Source organism: Pelodiscus sinensis, chromosome 2 (assembly GCF_049634645.1).
Source record: "Pelodiscus sinensis isolate JC-2024 chromosome 2, ASM4963464v1, whole genome shotgun sequence".
NCBI lineage: Eukaryota > Metazoa > Chordata > Testudines > Trionychidae > Pelodiscus > Pelodiscus sinensis.
Genome location: NC_134712.1, coordinates 200,041,379 through 200,058,640, shown reverse-complemented (window position 1 = coordinate 200,058,640; position 17,262 = coordinate 200,041,379). Strand labels below are relative to the sequence as shown.

General features: G+C 42.5%; 2 protein-coding genes across 10 annotated transcripts in view; one reads left to right on the top strand and one right to left on the bottom strand.

Annotated features, from left to right (window-relative positions):
• Positions 1–8,517, top strand: part of DNAH11 (dynein axonemal heavy chain 11) — a 273,839-nt gene extending 265,322 nt beyond the window's left edge. For 2 of the 8 annotated variants that reach the window (XM_075922225.1, XM_075922224.1), the window contains 5 exons: positions 362–544; positions 626–741; positions 1,312–1,424; positions 4,358–4,498; positions 7,836–8,517. In XM_075922225.1, coding sequence (XP_075778340.1) covers positions 362–544; positions 626–741; positions 1,312–1,424; positions 4,358–4,498; positions 7,836–8,083 — 801 coding nt within the window. In that variant the 3' untranslated portion in view covers positions 8,084–8,517. The remainder of the gene's footprint in view (positions 1–361; positions 545–625; positions 742–1,311; positions 1,425–4,357; positions 4,499–7,835) is intronic. The other 6 variants (XM_075922226.1, XM_075922227.1, XM_075922228.1 and 3 more) reach the window with 5 other exon arrangements.
• Positions 8,518–8,606: 89 nt separating this feature from the next.
• Positions 8,607–17,262, bottom strand: part of CDCA7L (cell division cycle associated 7 like) — a 38,984-nt gene continuing 30,328 nt past the window's right edge. For both annotated transcript variants that reach the window (XM_075922234.1, XM_006138348.4), the window contains exons 6-10: positions 15,301–15,489; positions 13,197–13,328; positions 11,575–11,724; positions 9,490–9,626; positions 8,607–9,300 (exon numbers count right to left, since the gene is read on the bottom strand). In XM_075922234.1, the coding sequence (XP_075778349.1) occupies positions 9,270–9,300; positions 9,490–9,626; positions 11,575–11,724; positions 13,197–13,328; positions 15,301–15,489 (639 nt within the window). In that variant the 3' untranslated portion in view covers positions 8,607–9,269. The remainder of the gene's footprint in view (positions 9,301–9,489; positions 9,627–11,574; positions 11,725–13,196; positions 13,329–15,300; positions 15,490–17,262) is intronic.

The following is a 17,262-nucleotide window of genomic DNA, read 5'->3' as shown; positions in this document are numbered from 1 at the left end:
AGTCATGCATAGACAGTGGCTTGCTTCCTACCTCATCTTTTTTCCCTAGAGGATTGGACCCTCTGTGGCTGTTCGTTTTGCTCCTGTCCACACGACAGCGTGAGACTATCATATGGGCTTTAGGGGATAGTCTTCCAAAATATAGGTTGAACTGAACATCTGGTGCTTTTTACAAGTCCTTGTTTAGTCAATAATAAACGATCTGTGCTTGTCTGATTCCACGGCTGGGCAATGAAAAATCAATATTAGCATGTCAGCTAATGTCTGGGGCCATGAAGCACCACTGTCATACAAATAATCTTGGGTCTTGTTTGAATCCCTAATGCACACATTTCTGATCGCTCTGTATTGATGTGATAAGGTTAAGAATATCGTGGATGATATTCTGGAGAAACTTCCCGAAGAGTTCAATATGACAGAGATCACACAGAAAGCTGCTGTTCGGAGCCCCTATGTCCTCATTTGTTTCCAAGAATGTGAGAGAATGAACCTTCTCATTCGGGCAATACACAAATCACTTAAACAACTGGACCTTGGGTTGAAGGTAAGAGAAATGAATTTTCTTTTACTCAGGAATAACTTCATAATTCTTTAGGGTACTAAGTGAATTTATTATCCTTCACAGGGGGAGCTGACATTTTCGCCTGACATGGAAGCACAGCAGTCGGCATTGCTTTATAATATTGTACCTGATGCATGGACCAAGTTAGCTTATGCATCCACCTATGGCCTTGCACAATGGTAAGTGTGCTACAGCACCTTACCAAATAAACGTAACTCATGTTGCTTAATTTCAATGGATGTGGTTATTCCTCTGCTGTAAAAGTGCAGCATATGCTTCTTTCCTGTGCATTTTAAATGTGTCATTTAATTCAGTTCACTCTTATTCTAGAGAGAAATGACTATTGCTGGAATACTAATCTTTAAAGTGTTTCTGAACTTTTCCAGCTATGCTTTTGGCAAAATTGGAATTATACAGTGCAACTCAAAGGGGATAATGTCACTGCATCCCCATGACAGAGTGGGTGGATTATGTGCCCAATCGCAGATGTATTAGCCTCACTCCTTCGGCTCTTTTCACATCCGATTCCTTGCACCGTCTTTATGCTTTGTCTATACTTAGAAAAGAGCTAATCCCATCCTAGCGTTGGCTTCTTAATCTATACCTGCTTTTTGACTTCTTTAGGCTCATGCTTTTTTCCCCACAGAGAGAGACTGCAAAATTTATCTGGTACACAACATTTTTATACACGGTCACTGTTGTTCACATGGCCATGGCAGCAGTGAAGTAGCTGCTGCTTCTTGTTTCAGGATTAATGACCTCCTTCTGCGGTGTCGAGAACTTGATACCTGGACACAAGATCTTGTGCTTCCAGCAGTGATGTGGCTTTCTGGATTCTTTAACCCTCAGTCCTTTTTGACTGGTGAGTAATAATGGCTAATAACAGCTGAAGGAACAAGGTCATATTTTTTTCAACCCCAAATTATTGGATTGACAGTTTTTACAAACAGGTTTTATTGTTAACTTAAACATACCTCTGCTGTGTCTACACTGGCGCGATCACGCACAAAAGCAGCCGCTCTTGCGCAAAAACTTGCTGCCTGTCTACACTGGCCACGTGTTCTCGCACTAGTAAACTGACGTTCTAATGTATAAAATCAGGGCTTCTTGCGCGAGAACTCTAATGCTCCTGCTCAGGAATAAGCCCTCTCGTGCAAGAGCTCTTCCAGAAGAGGCCAGTGTAGACAGGGAACATGAATTTCTTGCACAAGAAAGCCCTATGGTTAAAATGGCCATCAGAGCTTTCTTGCGCACGAGAGCATCTACATTGGCATGGATGCTCTTGCGCAACACCACATGCCAGTGTAGATGCTCTCTTCTGGAATAGTTTTTGCAGTAGAACTCTTCCACACAAGAGTTTTTGCATGAGAACGCGCCAGTGTAGACATAGCCCTGTGGTATTAGCAGTGTTGACTGATGCTACTGTATGAGACTGAATGAGTGAAATTGACTAGAAACAAACTGGTTTATTTTCTATATCCAAGTTGAAAAGACAAATTAAGATTTTTAAAATGTTCACTGTTGACAGTCTAATGTGTTCTAGAGATGTGAGATACCATGTTTGTTATTTTTGACACTGTCCCTTTAAAAAATTTGTTGGCAATCTTGTTTAGTACATCCTGGGGGCCCTTACTACCTATGCCCTAGTCTACCCTAAGAAGTTATTTCAAAATAATTCCCCTTATTTTGAAACAACAAACAGAGAGTCCACACTACCAAGCCCATTATTTCGAAATAACTCCTGCTTTCCACGAGGAATAACGCTTATTTCGAAATAAGTTATTTTGAAATAATGTCCTAGTGTAGACATGCCCTTAGTGAGCTAATAGCTAGGTGTTTCAGGTCCATATGGAGTACTACTTACTCCAATTGATTCAGTGAGATTAATAGCATGAGTAATACATAGTTTGCACAATCAGACATCTGTAAATGGAGAAAAGTCTGGATGGTGAGAAGAGAGATGCTGAACTTGAGTTACATTTTTGTGTTTGATTAAAGCAAAAGCTTAAATTTAGTTTGTAACCATAGCTTTTCCATTCAGTATTCTTTAAACTAAATGGCTGTGTCTAGACTGGCAAGTTTTTCCGCAAAATCACGATTTTGTGGAAAAACTTGCCAGCTGTCTACACTGGCCGCTTGAATTTCTGCAAAAGCACTGACGATCTCATGTAAGATCGTCAGTGGTTTTCCAGAAATACTATGCTGCTCCCGTTTGGGCAAAAGTCTTTTTTCGAAAGACTTTTGCGCAAAAGGGCCAGTGTAAACAGCACAGTAAAGTTTTCTGCAAAAAAGCCCCAATCGCAAAAATGTCGATTGGGGCTTTTTTGCGGAAAACTGCGTCTATTGGCCCCGGACGCTTTTCTGCAAAAAGTGCTTTTGCGGAAAAGCATCCTGCCAATCTAGACGTGCTTTTCCGAAAATGCTTTTAACTGAAAAGTTTTCCGTTAAAAGCATTTTTGGAAAATCATGCCAGTGTAGACGTAGCCAATGTGTTTAATATACCACTCTGTTTCATGCCTTTTATTCTTCACTTGTAAAATATTTTAATAATGTAAAGGAAAGGAAGTGAGAAAAATAACTGACGTTCCCCTCTTCAGCAGTTTATTAAACTGGTCCCTTAGAGTCCATGTTTACAATCTAAAGCAACTACGTAGAAGCCATTGCCAAGCTTCAGCAAGTTTTCACTTTACCCAGTAGTTGGTAAAATCAAATTCCCTCTCAGGGACTTGCTACCCCACTACCCTCAAGTTCCGGCCAACCAACATCTCAACATATTTAATTCTTCAGAACCCCATCATCACTGGACAGCTGGTGATCCCCAGGCCATAGCTTGGAAATCAGTGCACTAATGGGAGTTACACAATGAAGAGAGATTTGTAAAAATGCTTTAATTCAAATTCACAGTAGCCAGTAAAGACATTCAACTAGTCCTTCACGTGTTAGACTAGAGTCTTGGAGCAGAGTCCTGAGGCTTATGCAAACACACACCCTTTTCTCTTTCAGCCTCTGTCTAGTCAGTTTGATGACTCTAGTCATCTAACTCACTAAGGATATGTCTACACTGCAGGCTTCTTGTGCAAGAACTTTTTGTGGAAGAGATGTTCTGCAAAAAGTTCTTGTACACAAAAGTGTCCACACTGCCATGTGCTTTTGTGCAAGAGCACCCATGGCAGTATGGATGCTCTCTTGCGCACGAAAGGTCTGATGGCCATTTTAGCCATAAGGGTTTCTTGCACAAGAATCCCCTGTTGCCTGTCCACGCATGTCTTTTTGTGCAAGAACTCTTGCGGAAAAAGGCTTATTCATCCTGGGGAGAGGAATAACTCTTGTGCAAAAAACCCTATTTTACACTTTACTCTACTTTTTTCTTGTGCAAGAACAGGCTTGTATAGTGTGGATACTCCGCAAGTTTTTGTGCAAAAACTCTGCAGTGTAGCCGTAGGCCAAGTGACACAATGAATTAGCAATAGCAGAAGCAATAACTTCTGCAGCATTCCTAACTTGAATTATGAATCAGAGAGTAGGCACCTATTTTTGTGCGCCCAGGTAGATATGTATTTTGCTGTGTTGCAAGAGACCTGACTTCATGTGTTTTGTTTTTAGTTTCTGAAAAGTTCAAAAGCAGTGTATACAACTAATTTCTTGCAATTTGAGCTATTGCAAACAACTGCCAGAGCCGCACTCAGCTTGGTAGCTTTCAGGTATAACAAACTTGGGAAGCATACCTGAGGAGTTGTGACATTAAAATTACTGTCAATGGTAAATGGCTCAGAGTAATGTTGGCTTTTTTTAAAGCTATTATGCAGTGCACAGCCCGCAAGAATGACTGGCCTTTGGATAAGATGTGTCTGACGGTAGAGGTTACCAAAAAGTTCAGAGAAGATTATGGCCACCCACCCAGAGAAGGAGCATATATTTGTGGTCTTTTTATGGAAGGTAAGATGTCTAGTTTAACTGCTTGATTTAATCAGCCTTATAATTACTGATGTTAGAATTTTTCTGCATGTTTCTCTAAAGTGGGTCATTGTTGCCACAAGTAGTTAGCTCTTCACTAGTCATTTTGGGATAGATGATAGATTTATTTAGGCCAGGATTCATACAGAGCCAGTGTCTCTACTCCATAAACTTACACTAGCATTAACAAAGCATTAAGCTTGACTGTACTGTAACAGAGCAGCAGTTCCACTACATAGCCATTATTAAGAAACACTTCCTGTTTGACACCAAGACTTTTAATTGAATTGTCTTGAACCTTGCAGTGCTCCAAGAGTAGCATTGGCAGGGCAAAGTTGGTGTCATCTCAGCAATAGGTTCCAGAGATACAGCTCTCCTAAAATGAACCTGTTTGCAAGATAACCTGGTTTTAACAACTTTTTGCTACACTTGAGGCCAAACCAAACATATTAGTCACACTTATCCTCCCCAAAATAATCTCAGCTATTTGGAATTTCTCTCAAATTCCCTATGGAGAAGCAATACTGAAAAAGTTAAAATGTAACATTTGGTGTGAGCTAAACTGAAATGACTAAAAGCATGAAATGTGCACAGGCAGCAAGAATAGCGATCTTCTGAAACTAGTCCTTCTGTTAAGAATGGTAACTGAGCTGCATCTGTGCACTCCATGTAGGAACCCTGCCTTAACAGCTTTCTGAGGACATGAGTTGTGCCCTGCTGGTTGTACTGCCATACTCCTGGAGCTCCTTTTTTGAAAGTTTTGCCCTGAGAGAAAAATCTCTCACAAACCAGTAGTTAAGTGCTCTAAAATCAACCTTCAGAGCCTTTCACTTTAGAAATGTCAAGACATGAGCCTTGTCTAACAGACAGCAATAGAAGACTGCAGCGGGCATTTATGCTAATGTAACTGTTTCTTGTGCAGTGGCACTGAGCATGGTCAAAGGAAAGCAAATGGGTAGGTCAAGGGGTTCCTGACGCAGTGCTCCACCACCCCCTTTACATGAGCTGCTCAGAACGTTTTCCGGTTCTAACACTTTGGTGTTGAACCAGGAATAGTTTCCTAGGCTGCTGCTTGCAATTGAGAAGAGGTCCCAGGGTCATTGTTGCCCCCTGCTGCTTCCAAGATGAAAGTGGGATCCACAGTATTTAGCAATCTGCCCCCCCCCCCCGTACTGAGAACAGGCATTTAAATGCAGAAATGTGGGTGAGGAGCTGGGAATGGGCATGTTCGTTCAGTAAAAGGAACGGAGCACTTCATATCTCTCTGACTTGGATGCAAAAGAGCCCCTTCCCCATGTGCCAGAGCCCACTGTTGGACCGTATGCAGTGAGGGATGCTGGAAGGGATTCAGCTTTGCTCCATGCTATTCCCTGCATCCTTTCCTTTACCCTGAGGAGCCTGTGTGTGGGCTAGAAAAGATGATGATGCAAAAATAGCAAAATCACTGTCAGTATGTTCTAGGGCACATGGAGATTCTGAGAAGTTATTTCAGACATACACAGACAACACCATTTTGGATTATTTAATAACAGTTAAAGTTTGCCTTGTGCCCTTTCAAAATGTTAACTTCAGTTACACTCAGTCTAACGCTCACTTCTGAAAGCCAGGAAATACAAAGTTATGGTACATGCCACTCCAGCAGTGCTATCTGAGTGATGTCCCAACACACATACTGGATGTAATAGGAGCAGAAAGGTTTTTAACCTTTGCATTTGGGACTACCTACCCCACTCCCTGGACTACATTCAAACCTTAAGTCTAATCCATACAAGTCTTCCCATACCTAGAAAATGTTCCTACCTGCTCTTGCCTTAAAGATCCTTTTGTGACACTGCCCTTCATTTACCCCTAAAATCCAGGACCTCTGCTCATGTATTCCACCCCAGCTGACCACCAACAGAACACACTGCTGAAGAGAGGCATACCTGGTCACTGGAAGTGCAGTACACTACCACCTCTTGTCAGAGCAAAGTAATATCTGTCAACCTGCTTCAACTAAGCCCTTCACCATTCAATACAGATACTCCTAACACACTGAAGGCAGATAAACTGAAATCTGTGGAACACAAAGAAAATCAGAACTTGTTCTTAGAACTTCCTCTTGACTATTTATTGTCCCACCCTTTTCCCTTACTGAACCTTTGATAGCAGCAATGAGTTTGTGTTTCCTGGTTTTTAGAGGAAGGAGGATAGGTGAACTCAACATCTGGAAGGACACAATGCAGCATAGGACAGCTTTTATAATCTTGTGCTCATACACACAAGCCTGCTGTAGCTCCTAGTTGTGTGCAGCTTTGAGAGATGCAAATATATTTTTGTTACTAACAAAACTGTGCCTAAATACAGTAAGCTAAAAGATCAGTACAAGATAAGCTTTTCCTTATAAATCTAATAATTTGTTTAGCCTGTTTTATAGCATATCCAAACACAGTATGGCTTTATACATCTCCTCAATTTTCTTATGAATCTTACATCAAGCAGAATTCACAAATGACAGGGGTGCTTTGCACAATTTTTTTAAACAAGTACCGTTAAGCTTTAAGAGGGATGTAAATTTGAAATAGCATCTCCCCCTCTCCCAGGGCCTATTCCTGTGTGCACCTTCATCTCCCACTCAAGTTAACTGAGGGCACTTGGCAGTTTGCAGCATATAGACTTTCAAGTGTGAACACCTGGCACAGCAGGTATTACCTTGATGAAGCTGTCAAGATCAACCCTTATTTCCCAGAGAGAGGTTGATCTTCACTAGCTACATCATGGTAAAAACTTACCTGGGCCTTTTCTCCAGTGACATGTTACAGCAAGCCAATTATGTCCAGCTGGCTATTCTTGCTGAAAGAAGGGAAGGTCAAGAGCTCAGACTCAAGTATCTACACTCCTATTTTAAACCCTACAGCCTGAGCCCTTGACATGCGAGTCCCTGTTGTGTGTTTTTAAATTGTACCTTGAGTTACTCCATTTAGATTGGTGTGGAAAATCCAGCCCCTTAACTTCCACTCTTCTAGTTGTAGAAGTAATGTTGCATCACGCATGTTCCCACAAAGAATAGACCACAGTCATTTAATCTAGAAGGCAGCATTAACAAAACTACAGATTCTAGCAGGCATTTCTGTAGTGTGTGATGAGATCTACAAGTAAGAGTATGCAGCTGCACTATAGAATACCATGGACTACAGTTTTGCCCTCTGGCCATATCTGCTCTACCCTCAGGCAAGGTATTTACCAATAAGCAGCTATTAAAAATGGAGACTTGAATCATTTGTATGGCACACAAGAGCAGCATTTATAACACTCAGAATTGTGTGTGTTCTTGCTACAGGAGCGAGATGGGACATCCAGTCAGGGGTCATAGCTGAAGCCCGGCTCATGGATCTGACTCCAGCAATGCCAGTCATCTTTGTACGAGCTATTCCAATGGAGCGACAGGACACCAAAAACATATATGAATGTCCAGTATATAAAACTAAAAACAGAGGCCCCACATATGTTTGGACTTTCAATCTGAAGAGCAAGGAGAAATCTGCTAAATGGGTACTTGCAGGAGTAGCTTTACTCTTGGCAGTTTAATACTGAGCCTACAGTCACATGGAAAAGGAGATAAATGTTTCTCACATTATGTCCTACTGTGATAATGTTATACAACACTTTAAAAGTGTGGATCTCTATAAACTGGATTTACGTCCTTTGTTAATCAACATTTTCCCTCAGTTTATGGAAAATTAAAACAGCTCCATGTACTGTTTTAACCCACAAAATGCTCCTCCATGGTTTATCATCTCTACACAGAATGACACATACAATATTTTACAAACAGTTTGACAGACTGCAGTAATATGGGTTTTTTAAACAGTGTTGTCTATAAAGCCTGCCTTTAAGCAGACATGTGCTCTTGAACATATTAAGCAGCCAATTAGGAATTAAAATGAAACTTACTTTGCACTGTAAAATTAAAAGAGTGTATAGTGTTCTGACTGCAGGTGCATCACTGTGCCAAGCTCTTTTCTTCACAATGAGCAGGGTGTGTCATTTATTTTTAAACAAAGAGGAAAAAATGTTTCCCCTTTACACCCCTTGCACTCTCAAGTTCTTGAGATTAAAGAGGAGGGAAAGGGGGAGCGAACAGTTAGGTGGTAAAAACAGCACATAATTTCACTCCAGTTCTGGGTGAATTGTAAGTTTCCAAAAACGGACACTCTCCATCTTTGCAGGGGAAAACTTACTTTTTCCCCAAACTGAGGAATGCAGTTACTTGATTTGCTCATGAACCAACAGCAAAGGCTTTGACTCTTTTGGTCAGGGAGTAGTATTGTATCCCCATGCAAACTGGCGTGGGAAAAGACTAAAAATGTAATAATACTTTTTGGCCTAAGAAAAGTATTTTTATTTTAAGATCTTGGGCTCCCCCCCCCCCACTGGTTAAATTTTAGTGCTACATAATTTCCCTTCACAGCTTTTGGAGTTGAACATTGACTTGGTTCTGAAGCTCTACTAAATACTAACCACTAAAGTTTTAAAAGTGCTGTTCTGCTCTGTGTGTACAGACGAGTCTGCAGAAAATAATGGATCCTCTATTAAAACATTTTCTTGAGAAATCTTTATATAAAAGACCAATCAGTAAAAACAAATACAAGGTATGTTCTACATTTCTATCTTGTATAAACATAATTGTAATTTTTTTAAAACCCTGAACTAAATTTTTTTAAACAAAAAAAAAAAAACTTGTCTGCAGGTCAGGCAGCTGTGCTCAGCATCCTTAATTGTCTTCGCTCAGTTGTTTTTGTAAACTAGAAAACAAGTAGAGAAATGTTACTTTATGGGAATCTGATATTTTTAAAAGCATTAACAAAAGCATAGAACGGTGTTGGAAACCCCAGCCATGGCTTGCCTTGATCTGGCCCATGAGGCTCAGGCCTCCTCCCCACCCCCTTAGAGCCAAGACAGCACGTATATAAGTTCTATAATCATCATCTTACCTTTCAAGATATTCTTTAACATTGTCATAACCATAAAATTTTGCCAAGTGGATAAGCATTCCTGTGGCACAGCGGCCATCACGCTTACGACAGTAACTGCAGTTACAGACACCACGACAAGGCGGGCAAATCCAATCCTGAATTACAGACAAGGAGGGAAAGGTATAGGGGCAGAGTTATCTACAGAAGTATTATACTAGGTACATTAAATACCTAGTAGGCAGTTGGGTAACCATGTAACTACTGAAAATGTCAGTGGTTACACAATTACACGCACCCACAGCACAGGGTGGCAACCGGCTCTCTGGGAATTGGTGCATGCTGGAAGCTAATTTTGAAACCACTCTTGTGCACATCAGCTCCTGCCTACTGGCCCTGCTCCCAGGGAGCTGGCTGCTGCCCCAGAAACAGCTCTAATAGAGCTAACAGTGCAGGGTGGCAGCCGGCTCCCCAGAAGTGGGGCAGGAGCCTGCACATAACCGTTAACAGTTTAAACAGGTTTGCATTAAAGATGTAAAAGTATAACCATCTTCTTCACCCCATTAATGACCCTAAACAGAAGTTCCACTTCCTGTAACAGAGCTCATGATACTGTGTGTGTGTTAGTCTCTAAGGAGCTATAGACTACTTCATGTAACAGTACTTTATATAAGGCAATACTGTATTATGTAAACAAATATTGTAAACACCTTATCAAAGATTGGTTAATCAGTGTGCCATACTGAAAAGAACAACACTATCCGTTCTTTACTTTGAAAAATTCCTAGCTCACCCTCAACAAATTCTAGTAATAATGATTTCCTGAAAGATATAGTGTTGTAAAATAATTGAAAGAGTGAGGCTCTTCCATTCCAGCACCTTAGGAGATAAGTCTCCATTATTAAGATTCAGGATAACTATGGCTGAGCCATATTGAAAGATTATACCCTGGTTGGAGCTAATTGGATCAAAGAGAGGTAGAATGTCTCTGAGCCCAGAAACAAGCAGAGAAGGTCTTTAAGCAGGAGCCCTAGGCTAAGGTTTATATTTCAGTTACCAGTGAACCCAAATTCCAGGGAGGGATGGGTTTGTCACTCAGCAGCTGTGTGAAAGACAGCCAGTTTATCTGAAAGGGAAAACATTTTGAAAAAATGTTTTTTAAAGACAACATTAAAAAAAACAGACAGGAGCTCAGAGCAAGGAGAGGTGGTTGGCTCCCTGCAACACGTGACTTCAGGAACTGCATCAGACAAAAAGATGGCCATTGCTCCGGAGGGCAGGGAAACTGCTTAACAGGGTGACAGACCCAAGATTTTGTATAAAAATGTTGGGCTTTTCTGTTATTAGGCTCAACTCTGTTATGCTGGAAGGTGGATCTGATTACTTCCACAAGGATAAAGGGGGGAAGAAAGCAGGATTTGTATCTCAGCCAGAGAGGAGGGCAACAAAAAGGCAAGCCTGGAAAAGCAGCTTTGGCTGAGTTTTATGGTGCTAATTGTATATGAACTGCCAAGAGGGATAGTTTAGTGGTTTGAGCCTGCTAAACCCAGGGTTGTGAGCTCAATCCTTGAGGGGGCCATTTAGGGATCTGTGGCAAATCTGTCAGGGATGGTACTTAGTCCTGCCAAGAGGGCAGAAGACTGGACTTGACCTCTCAAGGTCCCTTCCAGCTCTATGAGATAGGTATACCTCCATATTATAATTATTAAGACAGCCAGACCCTATGAAAGGGAATTGATTTGGACACTACAGGTCTATGTGCTCTGCTGAAGACAGACTAAGGGCTCTGGGAAAGAAAGAGGACCTACATTCTTGAGGTTCTTTCCAATGTTTACATAGCAGACAAGACCAGTGTAAGCATCAGGAAAGCAGGCACTTGGGAGAATCAGGTCCCCTTTCTTCTAAGCCTCATTAGTTATCTTTCCCGCTCCTGAGTGCAACTAAGAGCAGGTTGAAAGCACCACACTCTCATCCCTACTTCAGCAAGATAAATATCAATCCCTGCCACCCCACTCAGGCTTTTATGTGACATAATGTTTGTATTTCACATTATGCAAGAAATCCATGATGATTTTGAAGCTACAAAAGTCTTAATTGGATACCCACGGGGTCCAGAAGGGCTGATTTCACATCTTCACCATATCGATTACGAAGACACGGTCCACAGAACTGCCCCCTCACACCACCGCACCCTTGATTACGACAGACTGTCTTAGTATCAATTGTCTTCTGCCGACACTGATGGCATGTACTACCCTGAAGTTGGAAAGGAAAGGGAGAGAGAGGAGTAAAAATTCAGCATTTCATATCATGATGAACTTCTGATGCCAGGAATTGGAATTCTCTAAACGCACCTCTCAGCTTGAGGTAGAGAAAACTAACATTCCTCCTTCGGAGCAAGATGCAACTAGATTAATAAAACACCAGAAAAAAACGTAACTTCCAACACCATGATTATTTCTACAGTCTTTGGAAGTATGCGAGCTACAAAACACAGAGACAAACCCTGTTCTGAATGCTTAGGAATCTAATGTGTCACATGAGCCCATGTTACATTTCTGGTTCCAATCCACCCTGGGCAAAGGCTAAGAACCTACAGAGTCATTCAGCAGTGATTTCTCTAGGAAAGTAAGGTACACCATTGCTACACACCAAAAGGATCTCCATGCAGGTCTCTGTGGTGAAAACATGGGCCCTTAAAGGTGGGGGAGGGAGGATGTTAAACAAGGGAACATGGCGATTCTCTGAACTCTTTAAGGGTGCAAAGGCCTCTCAGGAGCGGGAGAAACACTGCCTAATGGATGCATATATTTACCAGTCGATACATTAGACTGCCGCCCCTCTACTGCATCTGCAATCCACTGCGCTAGAAATTGAAACCTATGACTCCCTCGGAAGTAAAGCACCATTAACCTCAATCTTTGCTGGGAGGGATTCTGGAAGCAAAGAACCGGAGCAAGAGGAAGACAAGTGCAATCTCCATGGAGTAATTACTGCAACTTATTTACCCTCCTGCCAGTAAGGCCACCAGATGAAGAATACCACATGGCCTACAAAATAACTATATACACTAGTCTAAAGAAATCATAGGATTAGGTAAGCTTTGTGCAGTGATTCCTGTGACAGCATCAAACCACAAATCAGAGGGACCCGTGTGCATTTTAATTTTAAAGTATGCACAAGCAATGTGTCAAAGTGGGTGTTTAGAAGAGCAGCCCTGCTTATGCAACAACATGCCAGAGACACACAAAAACGTCCTTTTGAATAGTCCTGTCTCTTCCAGGTTCTAACACTTCAGGGTAATTGTGGTAAGGGGGACAGAGGAACACAAATGGGATCTGGAACCAAGCACCTCTAGGTCATTGGCTAAAGCTGAGCCCAGATCATTCATGGCCACGCCCACTATCATCTAACAGCCCTTTGGTGGAAGCAAATTAATGGTCTCAATATAGTTCCCACTCAACAAGTAACAGCGGCAGAACTTGGCCACAACTGGTACCTGTCTGCAGATGGCAAGAAATGGCTAAGTACAGAAAGTGCATTACATTCCCCTTGCTAAGGAGAGAAGATTCCCTGCTGTTCCCACTCACTAGATAAATATGCAATGCAGTCTCCAGGGCTCTTACTCTTCCACGTTTCAATGAGCACTATATTCAGTTCATGAAATGAAGTAGTTAATCATACGCTCCTCACTCTAAGCAGTCAAAGGGAAAAAAGCAGAAACCTACCAGGACTTTATCATAGATTTTATCTTTAACTGTAATTGCGATATTCTCCAAGTCCTCATCAGTGATATCTTCAACAGGACGGTAAGATGAGTATTTAGATGACCTTCTTCTTTTGCGCACTCCACAGTCACCCTACAAAACAAACTCATCTCAGCACCGTTTGTCTTATGATGGGCAAAGAGCTTTTATCTTTAGATCAAATGTGCAATCCCACAGGCTATGACTATAACAGAACAGAACATATCAAGTAGGGTTTGTAGCCCCTCTAACTCCATATCCTTCCTATCATCCCAGTTTTCAGTGCTTTCATTAGCTCCTCTCCTCTTCATCCTTATTCCCCTATTGCTTCAACACTCTCAAAATTCCTATCCTACCTCCACTCTCTCTGTTCCTTTAAGGAAATCTGTCCTAGCCCTGACTCTCCCATCACCCCCATCTTTCAGACCTCTGGCATCATGTTCCAACAAATGCCTCATCCTTTCCTTCAATGGCAATCAACCACACCACCTATAGACTTCCTGCTTCATAGAAAATAAATCTCTGCCATCCACCTTTTCATCTCTTGCTCCCTCCATCTCCAGCATCCACAGCAGCCTAATTTTCTTCACTCCCAGTCTCATCCACAAGCAAGTGTGAGGGTTCTGCCATGTACAGCATCCCCTCTTTGTCCAGTGCATCCTTTCATTTTCCTTGAGCAATGCGCCCATCATATTCTACACTCCCTCTCCATGTAACTTATCTGCCAGCCACCGACTCCTCCCTAATCTTCTCTTGACTTTGATACTCCAAGCTCTCCTGCTTCTCCTTCCAATCCCTACCCACACCCTCTAGATATTTCAATTTTCACACTAATTCCTATCTGGCCACTCAGTCTTTGCACTCATCTCACTTGCCATTCAACACCAGATCAACTCTCCAAAATGGCCACTCACTCAACCTCGTCTTCCTTCAGCACTATTCCCTCTCTGGTTGCGCAGTAACCGAGTTCCCTTTACAACCATCACCTCTACTTCAATGTTGCCCATATTTTTACTCTGTGACCTGCCATCCATTGGTGTCTATAACTGCTCTGCCTCTCTGAACCCTCTTCTGATTTCCTCTTCCCTCTCCTCTTATGGTTTAATAAAATTAACTCTACTTTCTCCTCCAGCATTGATTCTTTTCCACCTCTCCCCAATCAAAACCTACCCCAATAAATCCAAATGTTGGCTTATCCCCAACATCCTATTTGAGCACCCCTAATCTACTGACTGCCTTTAGAGAGCCTCACGATCACACAGATATCCACCTGAAAATTCATTTTCTCCTCTTTCCCTTCTGCCACATTCCTCACCTAATAGTGTGGATTTCCTACCTCTCTCATTGCTGTTACCATTTATGTTGGGGTACCACACAAAAGGACCTAAGCAGGGTTACAGTCCCATTGTGATTCAGCATGGCACACAGACGCAACACGAGCGAATCCTTACCAAAGTTTACCATTTATTAGCAGACATGACACACAAGTATGACTGATAAAACGAGGTATGGGGCAGGAGGACAAATGTAACAAAAAAGTAACATCACATGACTCCAAAAATTATTTTGTTGCTTATTTTCAAATTCTGATTGGGTGCTTTCCAAAGTCCTCTCCCATTCCTTTCTCTCTCCCCCCCCACACCGGTTCTGACCAATTCTTAACTTGAAGTTCGGCAAGTTCAGCCTCAATTTCTGCTCCCTTCTAACACTCTCCCTCCTTCTCTTCTGTCACCTCTCCCCCCACCTCTTTATCACCCCAGTTCTTAGCCTGCTGGAGCCTAGCGCGCCCTGGGCAACAACTGGATTTCAAATAGTAAATAATACTAATATTAGACAATGCATAATCATATCATTAGATATACTTCAAATGAGATGGGTTACATACTGGAACAGCTTGGGCGACTAGAGATGGGAGAGGCTCTGGGATCCTTTTTTCCCTCCTGTTTCTAATCCCAGCACAAAGGCTCTAAATGCTAGTTAACTCTCTGCTGCATCTGTCCCCACTCCAAATGCTTGCCAGCTCTGAGCAGCTTGAGTGGCATCTTCACACGACAAGGATTAGTAAACAAACTAAACTGGCAAATACCCCGCTCAGTCTCTTCTTTAGTAAGAGGTTTTGTTGTCTGTAATTATGGAAGTGTTCTGCAAATTTGGCTGCAGACACAGTGAAGTTTTCCAAGGCAAATTTCTCTGGTGGACGAGCATTTCTGGTTGGGTTTGTACGACGCTCTATCTGGCCTTCAGAAAATGTCCTCCTTGGGGTTTTCTTCTGTTTCTACAGGGGAAAAAATGGTTTCTATTAAAACAGTCACATCAGCCTCACTGCTATGTAATTGGGGTGGGAAGCAACCAGAGATTATATGGGCATGAAATTACCAGACCTATATATGTGTCTGCACAGATCTAGGAGGTAATCCTGGCAAATTTAGTACCACAAACCAATGCGCAGAATCTCTCTGGATGGGAAACTTGCTGCAATATTCTGTAATTGTTACTTTAAAAAAAATTGGAAAAGTGAGCATATATGTAAAAAATGAGTAAGTAATCTGTCATCGGGACAGGAGCATTCCAACTCTCTATCCCCAAGATTCTTTCCAGAATAAAAATACTGAATACATATTACTAGATTCCAGAGATTTAAAGTAGGTTTAATATGTCACAATTAATACTTGAAGTGCCATCAATGATGAGCCAGACTTTCATATATTTTGTAATTTAAAATATGAAGACAAACATATTTATCTTTTAATGTATCTCAACATATTTAAAATATATTAAGACACAAATGACAAACATTTTACAAGGACACCTCCAAGTCAGGAACATGTCTGTGCAATCCTCCTCATGCATGTGGAATACTTGGTAAATTAACATTATTCCACAGTAATCACTGTGGATTAGGGATTTCTAAGCCAAAAAGAGATGCTCCAGAGGTAGAAATAGAAACATCCTGCTATGCAAGACTGACTGAATTTTCCCATCACAACTCTACTTAAAACATGGATTTTAACAGAAAGAAAAATTAGCAAGAAACTGACACAATCTGAAAACAAACTTCAGTTTCTTCACTCTCTCTAGCTTTCCAGCTACAAGATCCTATTTGCCCTTTAACCACCATTCTCAAATACAGGCAGTCCCCGACTTACGCGGATCCGACTTATGTCGGATCCGCACTTACGAACGGGGCTCTCTCGCCCCGGAGCTCGCAGGCAGCGGGACCGCCCAGAGCGCAGCGGTCCCGCCACCTCGACCTCCGAGGTGAGAAAAGCTGCTCCGGGTGCCCCTGGTCTGCTGGGGACCGTCTCCAGCAGACCAGGGACACCTGGAGCAAAGCCAGGGAGGCGCAGGACTCCGCCGCCGCTGCAGCTTTGCTCCCGGTGTCCCTGGTCTGCTGGATACGATCCCCAGCAGACCAGAGGCACCGGGAGCAAAGCCGCAGCGGCGGCCAGAGCAAAGCCTCAGAGGCACGGCACCCCGCCGCCGCTGCAGCTTTGCTCCCCGTGTCCCTGGTCTGCTGGGGGGGGGGGGGGGCGCGCAGCTAGTGCATCCCCCCCTCCCCAGCAGACCAGGCTTTTGTTGTGGACCCTGGGGTAGAGCAGCTGGGTGCTGCCGGGTTGGTCCTGCAGGGACCTACCTGGCGCCCCAGCTGTTCTGTCCCAGGCTCGAGATTCAGCCGCTGTTGAAACTGATCAGTGGCTGATTCCAGGAAGCTGGGGGCAGAGCAACTCTGCCTCCAGCTTCCTGTAGTCAGCCCCTGGTCAGTTTCAGCAGCAGCGGCTGAATCTGGAGCCAGTTCCGACTTACATACAAATTCAACTTAAGAACAAACCTATAGTCCCTATCTTGTACGTAACCCGGGGACTGCCTGTACATACATTTGTTTGTCCAGTGTCTCATGAGCCTCTCTGGGCCTAAGTTAATGAAGTCGTGCCTAATTTCACTTCTGTATATTCAAAAGAAACACTGTGCAATTTGAGATGTTTCTTTACATGCATATCTTGGTAACCTAGCCCTGCCTTTTTACATAACATCTAACTAATATCAAATC